This window comes from Adiantum capillus-veneris, chromosome 19 (assembly GCF_014529385.1).
Source record: "Adiantum capillus-veneris isolate H3 chromosome 19, ASM1452938v2, whole genome shotgun sequence".
Taxonomy (NCBI): domain Eukaryota; kingdom Viridiplantae; phylum Streptophyta; class Polypodiopsida; order Polypodiales; family Pteridaceae; genus Adiantum; species Adiantum capillus-veneris.
Window position 1 is genome coordinate 36554211 of NC_140949.1, and position 17690 is coordinate 36571900.

Sequence of the window (17690 nt, forward strand, 5' to 3'; positions counted from 1 at the left end):
AGGACATTTTGGTGCACTTGTTTCAAGATGGTGTTTCCTATATGGTGCACGCAAAGCGAGTAACCTTAAATTCACAGATATAGCCCTGGCAATCAATTTGCAAAATGAAGGGTGCTACATAAGAATTAGTTCATCTCATGTAACCTCTCTTTATGAGATTTTTAATCTTTTCATATAATATCAATGACTTGGATTTCTACCATTCTGTGCAATTGTAACATTGATTATGTACATTGTGTTCTTTCAGTATTTGTATTTTTCAAGCTGTTAAATTTAAACTCCCTACTACAATCACGCACTCCCAACGCCAGAGAGACACCGTCAATCAAGTTTTGTTGAAATCGGGCAACCGGGGGACTACATGGGGGTGGCAAGCTACCCATGACGCATAGTGGCACCTGATGGGGACGGCTGACGCAAAAAAATCCTTGTGTGCCATGGTGAGCAAGGAGCTATCAATGCACGACGGTGCCCAATGAGGACGATCAATGCAAAAAAAAAAAAAACATGTGTGCCATGGCAAGCAGGGAGCCATTTTGACGTGGTCAATATGGCTCCCTGCTCGCCGTGGCACATAGGATCAAATTGGCTCCCTGCTCGTCGTAGCACACAGGGATTTTTTTTGCGCTAGATGCGTCGTGGGCATCCTACCACCCTCGTAGAATCCGAGGATAGCTTGGTTTAAAATGGCTCAGTGCAAAGGATTTTTTTTTGCGCCAGCCATTCCCGTCCCACCACCCCCGTGCGGTCCCCCTGTTGTCCGGTTTTGACAAAAGTTGACCGACGGTGTCCCCCTGACCACTGGGAGATTTTGTGGTGGTCGTTTCGTGCACACGTTGCGATAATGAAATGTTTTTGACAATATGAACAAAAAAATTATAAAGTACAAAATAAGGACAAAATACAATACAAAAGACAAAAATATTATTTATTGCTTTGGGAATTACATCATGACTAGTAAGTTTTTTTGTGAATCACATTTGTGGGTATGGGGAGAATGAATAACCTAATTCCAAGGGTTTTTACAATTTCATATGGGTTTGTCACCTGGCCTTGACCTAGGCTTAGGGCATAGTGGGAAATGACCAACCTAAGGTACTTGCCTCTAAAGGCATACAAGGCCACCTCGCAATCCACCAATATACATTTTTTAGCATTAAGGGTGAAGGAATCTTCGGCTAGCATGGCACTTAATACTTTGCACTTGAGCAGCTCCACAACACCATGCTTGAGAACTCTGTGTGAGCAACTCAAAGAATCGACGGTCCCAGGTGGCTTAGGTAGTGTCACAAGGAGCTATCCCTACCCATGGGCACGTTGCAAGAACCTCCAGTTTGCATCATGAACTTATCAACATGGTATACGGTCTGCAAAACATTTTAAAGGACTTTTTTGTAAGGAAACATAAACACTCGTTTAGGTCAAAAAATGTTTACCTTGGTTTCTTCATCCATTTCTTCAAGATTTTTGCTCGTAAGGTCTATGTTGGAGCGATCATCTCCACACATAGCAATCAGTGGTTTGTATGGATGGAAAGCGCTTTCCAAGACGCTTTCATTAAAGGAGGCACACGATTTCATCTCCACTAGGGTACTTGCCACTGTTTTCACCAACTTCTATTTGTTCTCATTGGGGAGGAAGGAGAGGCTTGCCGGGAGACTTTGGTCTTCAAAGTCAATTTGAAATTTGGCCATCTCTTCCTTTCACTTGATCCTTCATGCCCGCATAGATAGCAAGCACTAAGAGCAACTCATCTTCTCTAAGTCCTAGTGTTTTAGCAATGTCATCAAGGAACAAAAAATGACGACCCTCCACTACCACTGCATGCAAAGTGAGAATTTGGAGGTCAGGGACTTCCTCTAACACCCTATCTCCCTCTATCATCCAATCTTTCATGGAGCTGGGCTCTTGCAAGAGGACGAGTGTCATAGATTCTTCGATCTTCTCATCAACCTCTTTGATAACTTCATTTGACCCCTCCACAATGGTCATAGGGGGTCTCTTGTTGGCCTTTTCCTTTGATTTTCCCTTCTCCATGCCCTCAAGCATAAGTAAGACCAGAACCATGTCCCAAGAAATGAATTGGGTGCCTATGCACCCCATGCCCAAATCTATGAGGTCATCCTCATCCTCAGTCTTGTAGTCATGTTCAGTGAGTCCTTTAAAAAACCTCAACAAGTGAAAGCAAAAGTTTTTGTCAATCGCATAGAGGTGTTTGAGGAAATCCACTGGCAACCACGTCATGTCGGATCCCTCGAACACTATGGCATATTCCTCCATGTGTATCGCCATGTAGTTAAGAAAGGTTTGGAACCCCTCTACATGTAGGTTGGCAGTGTCTTGCATGCCAATCATCCCCTCGAATACACTAACTAGTTCATGTGCTCGATCTACAAGGCCTACCTTTTCCACTTGTGCGAGAAGTGCATCAGAAGACGTTGCCATGGGTCCGTTTGTGAAGAAGATGGCAAGAGAGCTTATAGGTAGATTTTGTGAATGTGAGAAATGAAGTTTAAAAACCTATAAAGTGACTTGTATACCTAAGGTCACTTTTTAAAAAAAAAACTTAAAATTAATATCAAATTAATTTAAACTTACAATTTTTAACAAAATCATGTGACAAAGCATCAAAAGGCACCGAGATTGAAGGCATTCACGCTCCAAATCAATGAAATTGAACATTTCAATCAAAATCGTGAACAACATGAAAATGAACAAATATGCTCAGAGAGAAGATTCAAAACACCACATTCATTAATGCGAGTGAAATTTGCATTAGCTACAAGCTTTTACAAAAATACATTGCCAAAACGCAATGTCCTCACAAAGTGGCTCTTCTCTTTTCTAAACCAAACAACCTTCTCATTGATTACAAAGACATATTGTTTGGGCAATGTATATCAGAGATCGAGAGACTCGTGAAGATGATTGAGGAGCCAATCGTTATTCACAAAGATTTCCTGCACAACATCGTTGGAGACATATTTGCAGGTCAACGGATTCTCTAGCAGCAACATCAGAGTCTAATGCCTCCCATTCTCCCATCGTTAGCTTCCATCTTCTGTAGGGAAAGACCATTGATAGTCTTTGCTTCACAATATGGTATATGAACACAAATTTCTCACCAACTACAGAGCACTTAATTCTATTTCCCTGGTGGTTGACCACCTTGGTCTCCCATCCAACTACAAGGAAGCCATTTATTGCACTTTCCCCTTTGCAAATTCACATTGTTGGTGTCATGTGAACACTCTACAATCAAAAGATATACACAAACACATGAAGAGACATAAACCATGTTATCATTGCTTTGTGGGAACCATAGGTGCACTTCATTGCTGCATGCACATCCGTCTCAATTCTCCTTTTGGTTGCTGCCATCAAGGTACTATCTGGCTAAGGCCATTCAGACTCTACAAGATTGGTGAGTGAACCAAAGAAAGATTACCATACCCATTTTGCATGGGCATGACGTAAGTATGGTTATAAAAAACAAATTCACGTGAGGCAAGCTCATAGAATGGGAAACAAGGATAGAGTAACTGGCCAAGGTCAATGTGGATGGCCTCAAAGGTCCTTGTGAATGACTCTATTGGCTCCCACTGTAAAAAATCGAATGGGAAAACATTTGCAAGCATGAATAAGCAATGGAAATCTTACAGTCATCAAAAGCAACGTAGAAGGTGAAAATATAAAATATAAATTCTAGAAACTTGATAGAGCAGTGAAATTACAGTTTGCAAGAAACCTCAATAGAGCCAAAGTTGTCTCTAGCTTTAGTGACATACACATGTTGCATCTTCACAAGCCGCTTATTATCTTGGGTTTGCTTGAACTCCATGATTCTTCCCTTCAAGTGTTGTGCCCAAGAAGCGATGTGTGCACCTCTTGAGCTGGGCTGCATTGTCACCATCAATCGTTTGTCATCAATTGTCACCCAACATCCACTGTCATCTTGTACATTGCTGCAAGAAATGGAGTCAATAACAGTCCTAGGTCACTGAGTACCTGATGATGCTATGGGGAATAGTAGCACAACCTGCACACATACACTTATGATTAATGTATGCACATCCATGTTCTCAGCTACATAAAGAGCAAGATTAGAAGGTAAACAAAGACGGTCAATGCCACTTACTGCTATGATATTCCACCTGCAAGCTGGCTAAATGGGAAAGGTGATGTAAAAAAGCTACAGATGGAAGTAGATCCACTCTAGAGAGCTTAATGGAGAAGGAGTAAAAACTTGTTGAGGAAAGAAAATGGGAAGATCTAGCAGAGGGATATGTTGTAGATCTTCAGCTTTAGGTAGAGGTGTGTAGTGAGATTCATATAGCAATGGAGAGCTTCAATAGGAGGTTAGCTTGAGGAGAATGCAACAAGCCTTAGGAGGGAAAAAAGGTTCAAATTTTTGATGCATAGCTTTTTGGGAGGGAAAAGTGACATTGAGGAAAGAGATGCAACTTGCAAGGTGGTGTAAAGAGAAGTGAGAGATGGTACATTAGAGAGAGAGAGAGAGAGAGAGAGAGAGAGAGAGAGAGAGAGAGAGAGAGAGAGAGAGAGAGAGAGAGAGAAGGGGGGGGGGGGGGGGGGGGGGGGGGGGGATGATCAACATGTTTTTGGAGGGACCCCCTTTTAGGAGAGAGGGGGGAGAAATTGACATCAACTAGAGAGAGAGAGAGAGAGAGAGAGAGAGAGAGAGGATTGGTTTTTACCCCAACTTTTTAGAGAAAATATCATTTTTTTGAAGTTATAAGAAATTTTCTCTTTATATTTCAAAAAAGGGTTCAAGTTTGACCACTTACTTTTAGGCCCTGCCATACCCACCATTTCAGCCCACATGACATCCACCCATTTGTCCATTCCATAACCTCATTTCTAATCCCATGTCAGAAAAGGGCCAGACTTTGGGATCATCTGATAGATATCCATGTTGAAGGGGAATGGCTACTAGTGGGAGACTTTAATATGGTGGAGAAGAGAAAAGACAAACTGGATCCTCAAACATGTTAGACGGTTCTGAAAGGACCAAATGAAAGAGCCTACGTGAGAAGTGGGTGCTAACGGACTTGTGGGAAGTGGGCCCTTAGAATAGCATGCCAGGATTCATGTACACCAGCTTATAGTATGCCAAAAATTGCCTCTCAGATAGATCCCTACTACGATTTTCATTAAGCTAGGAAGAAATTCCGTGAGGAGCGCCTAAAGCAGCTCGTCGACGAAGTGGAGCAGTTAACAGATAAAAAACGCAAAGGGTTGGCTTCTAAAGATGAGCATACAAAGTGGATTGAATTTAAATGTGAATTGGCTAAACAACAGCTTGAGGAGGTGAGGAAGGCCAGGATTCTATTCAAAGAAACCTTCCTCCTACCGCAGGAGGCTTATCAAGCTCACTTCTTCATGGCCCTTAAAGTAAAGAGAAATCGAGGCCTTGTCCACTCGCTCACCGATAAGGGAGGAAATGATATTAATGACCCATATGAAATGGCCCAATTACTGCTTGATCGCTTATGGCAAATCATAGGCCAGCATGAGTCCCACTCATCGAAGGTAGAGGAAGCCATAACTACTTTTCTTGGAAGTGTTAAAAAAATAGTTTCCCTCTCATACGCCAACCTTTTGGAAAAGGGGTTCATAGAGGAGGAATGCTCTCTTGCATTACAATCTCTAGGTAAAGAGAAGTCGCTTGGGTGGGACGATTTGACTACTGAGTTTTCCAAAGAATTCTCTAAGCTGTCCCCAATCACGAGATTGGCTAGCCAAGCCCTGACTGAGGGAGTTCTAGACTCAAGCATTAAAAGGGGCCTAATCAAACCTATCCCCAAACAAGTTTGTTGTTCCCAGCTAAAACATTGGCGGCCCATTACCCCATGATATAAGTGGCCTATGAAATTATTGCCAAATCCGTGGCCCTAAGGCTCTTGCCCCTCTTGGACAAAGTTATGACTCCCCACCAACATGGATTTATCAAGGGAAGGTCAATCTATGATAACATTATGGCCACCATGGTTGGCATAGAGTATGCAACATTCACTGAACAAGAGTGTATTCTGATGCAGCTGGATCTTGACAAAGGCTTTGACAAGATCACTTGGTCGTTCATTGAAGATGTAATGAAAGTGTTGGGCTTTGGGCCACGGATGTGTTGTTTGGTTAGCACCCTTGGTGCTGGTAGCCATTCTGAGCTCCTGTTTAATGAAAGAGTTGTGGGTGGGTGCATTTGAGGTCAAAAGATCAATCAAGAAAGGTTACCCTTTATTCATGCTTCTTTTCGTCATTGGGTCTCATCCTTTGGTAATGTTGCTTGAAGACAATGCTGCTAGAGGGAGATTCAAGGGTTGTCTCTTCCTAATAATGACAAACTTCTTGTGAATCTATTTGCAGACGATTCCCTTCTATTCCTTAAAGTGTGCCCTCAAGTGGTTAGGAAGGCTCTAGAGATTGTGCAAACGTACGCAATTGCATCTAGGTCAAAGTGCAGTATTGGTAAATCTAGACGGATCTCGCACTCAGAGAACGATCCGATCGATCTGACAATGTGGACCGGGGAGGTAGTGTCTAAGGGGAAGGTGTTCTAGCACCTGGGGACCCCGCTGCGGGTGGGAATTACCCATAAGCAACGATTCTGTTGGGTCTTTGATAAGGTTAGGAGCAAGATGTGTAAATGGGAGTATGTGCTTCTTTTGTTTCCAAGTCGTGTGAAGGTGATCGATTCATCCATGCTCCCTTACATAGCCTTCAACTCTCTTCTGCTTAAGATGGCCAAATGCAATTGGAAAGAGTTCTTAAAACATATGAAAAGATTCCTGTGGAAAAATAATTCTAAAGATTCGATGCCTTGGTAGTGGGCAAGTTGAGATTCCATTGCAAGACGTGTTGAGCAAGGAGGAATCAGGATCCTTAACCCTTGTATTCATGCGAAGGCCCAATGTGCCAAGTTTATGGTAGCAATCACGAAGCAAGACCAAGCATGGGCTATCTTGATTAAGGCTCCTAAGGTGGACAATGGAAAGGAATGGAAGTGTATGACAAGTTGCTTGCCCCTCAGTGGGTTGTCCTGAAACTTGGAGGCACAACGGGCGAACTAGTTCACAAATATAACAAAGTGACAGAGGCCTTGCAATCGGGAGAATTAAGAAGATGCTTCCACAAGTCAATTACTCACTGGTCCCCTTGGATATCTAAGGTGGGAATTGTTATGCAGGGTGAGTTTTCAACTTCCTACTTGGAGAGACTTATTATACCTATACACATCACTAGTAAAGGAAGGAGAGAGAGAGAGAGAGAGAGAGAGAGAGAGAGAGAGAGAGAGAGAGAGAGAGAGAGAGAGCACTGAATTGAAGTAGCCAAAAGAGGGAGAAAATGGCAGATAAGCACATTGAGGTACAAAAGGAGAGGGGGATGTCTAAATTTCCAAGATAAGTTATAACCCATTATACCACGAGTGAGAGAAAGAGAGAATACACGCATGCACAAGATGTACATGAATGAGAGAGAAGAGGTGGGAAGGCATGCAAGGGAATGGGGGGAGAGAGAGAGAGAGAGAGAGAGAGAGAGAGAGAGAGAGAGAGAGAGAGAGAGAGAGAGAGAGAGAGAGTCTAAAGGGGGGAATGACATTATTAGAGATGAAATTTTAATAGTGAAATGGTGGGATATGTGCATTCCATCGATTAATTATGGGAGCTTAATTAGCTCTTGAGGCTAGGAAGTTGAAGCAGTGGATCTCTCTCTCTCTCTCTCTCTCTCTCTCTCTCTCTCTCTCTCTCTCTCTCTCTCTCTCTGAAGTAGTGTGTATGTAAGCTCGCAATGCAGGTCCTCTTTTGAGGATGAGGAACCATTGAGGGTGTGTGTTTTTTCAATATGTAGAAAGAGTGTCAGGTTGAAGACATAGCTTTTAGGATGTATGGATACATGCTATCCCCATATATGTGTGCAACATGCATAGCTATCATGTCTACAAGCTGATGTTTTGGGTGTGGTGAAGCATGTCCTCATTGAATAGTAGTTGATTCGGATTGTCGAAGAGCATTGGCACAAACAAAGCTAACGTATGCTATCTCCACATTCCGAGAGTAGGTAGCCATGGCCAAGCCCATGAACGAGCAAAAGAAAGAGAAGACAAAAACAATAGCAACAACCACATTGAAGCAGAAGGTAGTTGGAAGTGTATTGAGAGGGTAGCTAGAAGATTGTAGTTGGAAACCCGTTGAGGGAATGTATCATGTGTAGAGCACCATGGCTCTGTGTATTGTGCATCTGAGCTCGCACTTTCTTATTCTTATACACATACATGTACAAGTGTATCCATGGCTATTGCAATCTACTTGTAGTATAGCAATTTATTGGAGAGTGACTCTCTCTCTCTCTCTCTCTCTCTCTCACTCACTCACTCACACACACACACACACACACACACAATTCAAAATGGTAGTTTTTTAACCTTCCATTGGCGCTCTCAAACGCAGGCCTCGTGATTTTATCACTTGTTATTTCACCTTTCATTTCATTCCCTCACATGGCTTGACTTTTCTTGCATTCTATAGCTTAATTCCAGTCAGTGTTCAGGAAAGTCTCTTTTATTAAGCGACCGCCAGTTGAGTTTTTTCCTCGCGAAGAAGCAAACCAAAAATACTAGCAATAATTTTAAAATTTGTAGGATTTTTGAACTATTTTCTCACATATTTCACCAGTTTTTCTTCTCTTTACCATGGTTTGCAACTGGCTCTCAATTTTCAACGGGCTCAAGGTTGAACTAAGCCAATCCCTTCTTGAACACTGATTCCAATTAAATTCAAGTTAATGATTTTATCACTTTCTTAATGTTTTTAGAAGGCATAAGATTTTTGAACTATTTTCTCACATATTTCATCGGTTTTTCTTCCCTTTACCATGGTTTGCAACTAACTAGTCTCAATTTTCAACAGGCTCAAGGCTAAAACTAAGACAATCCCTTCTTGAAGAGTGATTCCAATTAAATTCAACTTAATGATTTATCACTTTCTTAATGTTTTGAGAAAGCCAATGTGACCCTTTCACTTGTTTTTAATACTTTGAAAAAGTACACACTTGCAATATGTAACCAAGTAATTGCCATTATGTCCCCAAAGAGTAATGTCTCATAATGTGTAACAAGCTTGCCTTATTGAACTTGTGAACTAAAGTTGAAACAAACACCATGAATAGCTTGTTAATAGAAGGCTATTGTGAAAAACCCATCGTGGTTCTTTTATAACCTTTCTGTAAAAGATGGTTTAAAATACAAAAATTGGCTCTATGTCATTGAGCTTAGTTTATTCTAGATTCATGATTTTCAAAATTTTGGTCAATTGTGGGTAGGATGAACATGGTTTAAAGAGTAGGTGTCATCTCAATATAAAGACAACAAGCTCTAATGCAATGGTGTCATGAGATAATGGAAACACATTTTTGATACCCATTCTTCATAGGACTTCGATTCTTCCTAACCTACGATGTGGTCACGCCTACATCCCTTACTAGTAGTATGTCGTTACGATTTTGGGTCATAGCGGCATATAAGCAAGATGCCTCGGCGCATGCAAGAGAAAAGAGTACTACTTCTCGACTCCATCATAATTATTGAAATGAGAGAAGTAATTCTTTTATTTGAAAGACAAGTTATAAAACACACAAAAGAGTTGGCTTACAAAAACTTGTGTGAAACCTCCCTTATCAATGCATATTTTGTAGGTCATTGTTGGTGGATCACATTGAAGAAAACAATAAGAAAGCATCTTTTTCACCCAACATCTCTCTCAACCACCCCACACAAAACCATCCTCCTCATCAAAAGTCACCCACCACCAGCACTTTTTCTTCATATCATTGGTCCTCTTCAATCACTCTCTTTTTTTTCCCTCTCTCTACCTACCATTTGGCCATGTTGGTTGTCCATTGTTTAATAGACCTCACAATCTTTTTCGCTCACTCCCTTGAAATTATCTTCTTTTTACTCTTTAGAGAAATCCTTTCCACATGTCAAACATGAGGACTCTTGTTGTACACCTCTCTTAAAGCAAGATGAAACTAAGGACCGATCCCCACGGATAGAGGTAGAACCCCACTCTGTGTTTGGCAACAAACATTGCTCATATTTCGACGGAATCCCATTGAACAAGTTGCCCGTTTCGTGATGGCTCCAATTAACAAACATGCGAAATTGATGATGTGTGACAAAGGTTCTACTTTTGCCCGTGCGAATCTACTCTAACTTGAGAGAGCTACAACACTTCTCTCTAGGGTTTATAGGGGCTTTTAACTTTCTAGCCTCTAACTCTAGAGGGACTAGACAATACACTCATGTGAAATTATAGACTAGACTAAGGCTATGGTCACGCGAGGCTTAGTTTTCAATAGGCTGAGCCGATAACCACTGACACGAATCAGCTTTTTGCAAGAGTGAACCGGCTTCGTAGGCTAACTATGCCTTTTTCGGCATAGTTAGAAAACTAAACCCGTCTCTTGCCGGTTTGCCCTTTGTTTCTCTCTCCTCGTTGCATCCTCACACTCTCTCTCACTACACGTATTTGCCCGTCGCCTTCTGACTTGCCGTGCTTGCCATCGTCAAAGCTATCGAGGCTTACAAATAACTAAACCTCGCGTGACCATGCCCTAAGCTCCGCTTTCAAAAGGCTCTCTTGTCATAGACTCTAGAGAGAGTGTTACCAGTGTCTCCTTTTATGTCTTAATTAGATTCTCTCTCTAATCTATTGACTAGTCTCTCTCTCTAGAGTCTAAGAGCCTAGAGGGTAGGTGGTCTCTTGAAAAATCTTTCTTCCTTCATTTCAAACTTTGGGACTATGAAAAGAGAGAGAAATAGTTCACAAGTTCACACACCCATAGTGTGAGTGGAGCACATACTATACAATCAAGTTGAAGGAGACCAAATCTCTCCACACACACTCTCTCTCTCTCTCTATCCCACCCCCACACACATAAGGTGCCACATCACACAGACATCCCTCCCCCTCTCTCTCTCTCCCTCACACTCAAAAAGCCACATGACAGGAGCATTGAGAAATATACACAATCTCCCCTCCATCTCTATCCTCCTGAGTCCTGGCCTGGCAGGTGTTTGCCCCCTTTTTGCCTTGCCCCCCTCCCCCTCATGCCCTGCTCTTCATCCCCCTCACTCACACGAGTAAAAGGGGCAGGAGGTTCACATCACAAGTCCTGGGAGACCGTGGTGCCCTTCCCTTTCTGTGGGTAATCAAAATTCTAATGTTGGAAGCTCTGCCCATCAAATCAATTAGGGTTGGCTGCTTGTAAGCGCCTCTCTCTCTCTCTCTCTCTCTCTCTCTCTCTCTCTGTGTGTGTGTGTGTTTTTGGCTGATGATTGAGCTTGATGATGATGTGCTGCTCTTCACTACACCTGAGATAAGAAGCTTTCCATGATCCCCCTCCTTTTGGGCTTCTTCTCTGTTTTCAAGGAAGGATCCCCTTTCTCTTTCTGTTTCCCCGGTGAGATAGAGACTCCTAAGCAGTACCCTCTCTGTGTGTAAGTGTGTGTGTATGTGTACATTCATACTTACCCATCCGCCCTCCTGCACTCCTTTTAGTGGTTTGAGAAGAGAAGTTTGCCTTTTGAGTACATTCAAGCTTCCATAGCCTCCCTTCCCAAATTTCTTTTCACACAAACGCTCACATCCACACACACGCACACATATCTCCCTCATGAAAGCTACCTAGAAAGCATTCACATGATGTGCCTTCCTGCTTCTCAAGCTCCCCCTCACTGTGGAATTATGGCTCTTTTTCAAAAACTTAGCAAGGTACACACCTTTCATTTTCTCGCTCTAACATAACACAGAGTTCAAGGTACCCTCCAGGCCTTCTGCATAACTTTTATTTACTCAATTACCTGCCTTCCATCCATCAATTTCATCTTTTCAAGTATGATTCTCCCTCCCCTTGAGTTCTCTTATCTGTAATTCATCTGCCTTTAGCTTGCTCTGCCGCCTTGCTTCCAAAGTTTTTGTTTCTTCCTCCGCACAATTACCAACAAATTTTTTTTGGAGTCTGCGTCTTGTATGCTGTTAGATTATTGTTAGGGCTAATCACTTTCAGGCGTAGAGATTTCTCGGAAGCTCTGCTTTGAGGTTCATTTGACACCTCTGTTGTGGTCTTTCCAATGATTGAAAATTCACGGGTGTGCGCTTGCGTTAGTCTGTTGCTGTGGTTGCGGCTGCGGCTGTCCCACAGCCAGTTCTTGGCCCTCCCCTGATATATGTTGATATAATGATTTGCGAAAAACAGATAAATTGCTTAGAAAATGGTTTGACATTTAACATCATAAAGGATTGATAACACATAATACACTCCCTCTGTTATGACCATGATATGAGTGCTGCCCACTCTCCTGCCATGACAGGATATGGGTGATGGTTTTCCTTGGAAGAGAAAGGTTGTTTTCCTACCTGGGTTGGTTATATGCAAGTGTTAAGTCCTGCTCAGTCCTCTCCTCTTGGTGGGGTGGGTGACAATGTTGTTGAGAAGAGAAAAACAGGGTGTTCTGTTTTGACCTATTCTGAGTGTATTAGCTTCTTCACAACTATTATGGTGGTTGATGCCTCATGAATGATGATCATGTTTCAAGGCCAAGATCTTATGTGTGCCATATGTTGTTGCAGGGAGTAAGTAAGCTAGTAATGACATGACGTAGGAGGCTGCATAAACATTAAACATATACCAGAACACACGCCCGGTCGCATCCTTTATATTGTCACATAAGGAAGCCATATGAGCTCAGCAACTCCTTTTGGATTCCCAAATGCGACTGAGCTGTTAATGCATTCCGCAACCATTCCACACTACCTATACACAGCACAAGTGGGTGGCCAGTCTGAGAGCCCCGGAGACGGAAGTATTTCGGCAGGTGAATCAACTGTGACATCCATCAAGACAGAGAACTGGACCAATACTCCCACTGCTCGACGTATCCTCGAAAATCGAGGATTTCATCAGGCCCAACAAGAGACATCTCACTCTACTGTTGATAGACTAGCACTACTAGCGAGTGTCGCTAGTGAATCTATGTTTGGTTCAGATTCTTCCTCCCCTGCTCACTTTACGCCCAACATGTCTGCTTACATCTCTGGGCCCAATGCTCAATCAGAGGCTTTGCAAACTCTTCATCTCATGAATTCAAACTTTACCGGCTATGGAGATTCATCAAATACCGGAAACATGGTCTTGTATAATACTGGAACAGGGGCTGTTGGTGGTGGGCAGGGTAGCCCTCTTGGGAGCTCAGAGCAACATCAACAACACTTTGCTAGATTTACTCTTCCTTCAGCTGTGAACCAAACCTCATACTCACACCCATCTCACATGGCAACTTTGTCTAACACAGAGCTAAGCCATCAAAATACATCAGCGGATCTCTACTCAAAGAGGACCAGCAATCAAGGGTACAATTGGGGTGGTGGGAGCGAATTCTCATTCCTACCTTCTGGCCACGTTGGTGAAAGCAATCAGGAAATTGGCACTCACATTAACTTAATGAAGCCAGGACAGCTCTCTACATCTGACATTTCTCATTTTGGTGTGGGAAGTTTAAATGCGTCGACATATCATGAGCAGGCACCTTTGTTTGCAAACAATGTTGCGACAGCACATGGTGTGAATATGGACAACTTGCAAGCACCATCAAGTGCTGGTCACATTCTTTCCCTCTCCCTCTCCCCACAGCAACCATCAGTTATGCAACAGTTGCACTCCTTTTCAATACAACAAAATGAGCCTACCACCAATTTTTTCCATGGTTTGTCTAACGCAGGCTCAGATGGCTTGAGCAAGGAGGGAATGTTTCCCTCCAATAAGTGTACCGGCAATAATGTAGGAGGCTCATTTACCATCCCCTCATGTGAAAACATGTTGGGAGCTGGGTATCATCCCCAGCTCAATGCCGCAGATAATCGACATGTGGACTTGTTTGCAAGCCATCTCACGGTTGGAAGCTATGGGTCCAAATACTTAAAGCCTGCACAAGAATTGCTGAATGAAGTTGTAAGTGTTGGGCAGGGCTTGAAAAGCAGTACTTTGAAACGTTCAAAGTCGCAGTCATGGACGACCGGTTTGAGTTCAGGCAATGATAGCTCATTCATGAAGAGTGTGAATGTTGTGATGGAATCACCAAAGACGGCTCTAATAAGCTGGAATGGAGGGAAAGAGGCCGAGGCCATTGGCACCGCCACTACTTCCACCAGCATGCCAGGCAATTCAGAAAATCTCGCAGAGACAGTTGTAGAGCTATCATCAGCAGACAGGCAAGAGCTCCAAGCAAAGCGGGCGAAACTTGTGGGAATGCGGGATGAGGTTAGTGTTGTTGTCCAGTGAATTTTTCCAGCTGTGTTTTTTTAAGAAATGTGTGACATTACGTGATCACATTGGGGTAACCTTGTAGAGTAGAAATCTTGTTCCTTTACTTGGTAGCATACATTAAAAAGCTACTTTGGTAGCATTCAAAGATGCAACCTTTTTCTTTTGGCAATCAATTTACAGCTGCAGCCTCTTTTGTGTATATTATATCAACGGTTCATTTGGCTTGCCTCTATTTTTATAGGTTGATCGGAGGTACAAGCAGTACTACCATCAAATGCAAGTAGTAGCAACATCATTTGAGTCTGCGGCTGGTTTGGGCGCGGCTGCTGCATACACAGCACTCGCCCTCCAAACCATTTCCAAGCATTTCCGATGCCTCAGAGATGCCATCACTGGGCAGATTCAAGCCACATGCAAAGCACTTGGTGAGGAAGAGGTTTCTGGTATTACAAGGGGGCAGACTTCAAAATTACGCTTCATTGATCAAGAGTTGCGACAGCAGCGCGCATTGCGGCAGCTTGGAATGATGCAGCAGCAAGCTTGGAGGCCTCAAAGAGGCCTTCCAGAGCATTCGGTGTCCATCCTCCGAGCTTGGCTTTTTGAGCACTTCCTTCACCCGTAAGCCTGTTTATCTAACATTTACTCTTCAGCTGATATTGTTAAGTTTGCATACTGCAAATACTTCACGGAATCATTGCATGATTTCGCATCTGCCTGAAAATGTTTTTGAGGCAATTTGTGCAATGATAGGGTCAATATGTATATTTACATGCGAAGATTATGGTAGGCTTTCGTGCACAGGCTGGTCATTTGTTGCATTATCTGCTAATAAGTGTCAGTGATTGCTTGTTCCCTTATTTGTGCAAGCGTGTATAAATTCCTCAGCTGTCTTTGAACCTTGAGTGCTGTACACAATTGTTTTATAATCTGCATAAAATCATAAGCTTACCTTTTCACATCAGGAACTCAAATCACGTTGTTTTGCACTTACATGTAGTGTAGTGAATCAGCATTCCTCAAGAGACGGTCTAATCTAATGCAAACATAAGCTCCCTTTTGTGGCATTGTGGGAGGAATTTCCCTGTGGCTGTATTGCTTTGTGACAGACTTTGACAATAATCTGTTGTGGGTGTTACTGATGAATCTCCCTATTTTTTCAATAGGTATCCAAAAGATGCTGATAAAATAATGCTTGCAAAGCAAACCGGACTCAACCGCAATCAGGTCAGTGTCTGCGTATTTGTCTGTATTATTGTAGAACCAAAGTCTGAGTTTGTAGATGTTGTTAAGAGTGGTTGTAGAAGGTTGTGGCCGGGCCTTTTGACTGAAGAAACCTCAAAAAAATTTACATTATTGGCTTTTAATTTGGACAAATCCTTTGCTGTTTTTAAATGGCATCCTATCATTTTGGCAATGAAGGTGCTTAAATTGTTAAAAGCTAACCAAGCTTTGCTAAATTTGCATAGACAATGCGGATTGCCTACACTGATGGTTAACATAGTAGCTTACCCACTGAGAACTGAGGGTTTTGCAGGTTTCCAACTGGTTTATCAATGCTCGAGTTCGCCTCTGGAAACCTATGGTGGAGGAAATGTATATTGAGGAAACAAAGGAAGCAGAAGCTGAGATAGCGGACCAAGGAGGCGGCGGTAATGAAGATTCCGGGGGAGAAGGAGAGATGGCAGGCATGAGTGGTGATGCGACAAGCAGTGAATTTAGCAAGCCTTTCAAACAGCCCAAGTTGTCTGATGAAAAAGGCCAAGGTTTTGGTGATATGAAAGGTGTGGCAAGCTACTCGTCAGATTTGCTTCAAGGTAGGATCCTTAGTACAGGATCTCCATCTGATCATCTCTTGCTTCAAGAGAAGGAGGGCATGCGACAAGGAGCTATGAAATTGCGGCCTGCATCTCAGGATGTACCTTCCTTGTTAGCAGCAGAGTACAAAACCACCAAAGCAAGTATGGACTGTGCCATTGACGTCGACAACAAGGTCACCAGGCCAGAGGATAGTTACAAGGAGCCGTATGGTGTCACTACGCACAGCGGTTTTGTTCAAGCGGATCAATTGAATCTAGCTGGTTATGGGTCATATCAATTGAATGGCATGAACAGATACGGCCACGAAAACTTTGGTAATGCCAGCTATGCTGCTAATGGGGGTGTTTCCCTCACTCTAGGTCTTCAACATTGTGAAGGACTCACATTTTCAGGTGGCCAACAACACTATGCGACGCAAGGGGGCACACCGCACCTATTGACAAACAGACGAGAAGAGGATGGCTCTGCAGATTACTACAATGTAAATGAGAACGGCTATGAAGTGTTGGGTCTTCAGAGTAGAAAGCCCTTCCCTGCACACATGCTATGCCATGACTTTGTTGTTTAGAGGCAGGATTTGCTCTATATGGTGATGGCGGCTTTTTTAAGCTTGCAAGCTCCTCACCGTGCTGAGCATTTAAATTCAACATAGGCTCCTCATTATTTTCTCCCTTCTACCTAGTCCTTGGATCCCCCCGTTTCTAAGCTTTGCTTTCTTGAAGAAATTGACCTCTTCATTGAAATGCATTGCTGCCATTATCCCACTGTCAATGTAAATTAGCATTGTGCAAATCTACTTGTAAGAAGGTTGTGAGTCTCTGCATCCCATATGCACACTTATTAAAACAGGTTACCTTGTAAAGATAGTTACTTTTTCATGCTGCTTGCAGTGACTGATGGATTTACAACCATGTTGTGGCTTGCTGTCGTATGGCATATGTGGTTTGGACAGGAACGTAGTCTTCAGTCATGACACAGAATCTGCCGAGTGGAGGAAATTACATATTGACAAACATGATCTTTGTCGAAGAAACATAACTTTACTACGCAATGATAGAAATCAATGTACATGCATGTATGGGTGCACGTGTATGTGTGTGAGAGAGTCGAGGACTGGCATCAAGTATATGGCTTGGTGACATGAGACCCATGTGATTGGCCACTTAAAATACGAAGCCCCTTCGATGGTCAATTATTCAGAAACAATTGGCAGATTGGTTAATCACTTCACACGCCAAGATATTTGGAGTAGAAAAGTCCTAGCTTGGCTGATCCAAGCACACTCATGGATGGTGCAGGCAATTCTAGTGGCATTTAATCAGTTTTTATGCCTTCAATCATATCAGCTTTTAGACTTTACCATGCGTCTAGACAGCCACCAATACAAAGCAATAGAGCCAGACCCAACTACATCCACTTTCTTCACTGCAGTGATGGTCAATCAGCGTATCATACATGCATGAACAGTGAGCGCCTTATCTATGAAGCTGACACTCTTGCCCCTTTCATTGCCCACATATTGAATGGAGCAC

The 17690-nt window shown here is 42.8% G+C and overlaps 1 protein-coding gene across 3 annotated transcripts; it reads left to right on the plus strand.

Annotated features, from left to right (window-relative positions):
* The first annotated feature begins 10963 nt into the window (after nt 1-10963).
* On the plus strand, nt 10964-17034 carry LOC147433832 (uncharacterized). Of its 3 annotated transcripts, none has more exons than XM_086490450.1 (5): nt 10964-11282; nt 12648-14334; nt 14582-14958; nt 15504-15564; nt 15875-17034. In XM_086490450.1, the coding sequence occupies exons 2-5, from the start codon at nt 12757-12759 to the stop codon at nt 16724-16726; spliced, it is 2868 nt and encodes a 955-aa protein (XP_086346576.1). In that variant the 5' UTR covers nt 10964-11282; nt 12648-12756; the 3' UTR covers nt 16727-17034. The 3 variants fall into 3 exon arrangements, with proteins under 3 accessions (XP_086346576.1, XP_086346577.1, XP_086346575.1); XM_086490451.1 differs by lacking the exon at nt 10964-11282 and adding an exon at nt 11300-11910; XM_086490449.1 differs by lacking the exon at nt 10964-11282 and adding an exon at nt 11300-11789.
* The last annotated feature ends 656 nt before the right edge of the window (nt 17035-17690 follow it).

Bases quoted from the DNA above. Each gene is read 5' to 3' on its own strand.
- LOC147433832 (XM_086490450.1), top strand. From the start codon at position 12,757: ATGAGCTCAGCAACTCCTTTTGGATTCCCAAATGCGACTGAGCTGTTA. The intron at 14,335-14,581 runs GTTAGTGTTGTT...CTATTTTTATAG, and splicing joins TTGTGGGAATGCGGGATGAG to GTTGATCGGAGGTACAAGCA. The intron at 15,565-15,874 runs GTCAGTGTCTGC...AGGGTTTTGCAG, and splicing joins CCGGACTCAACCGCAATCAG to GTTTCCAACTGGTTTATCAA.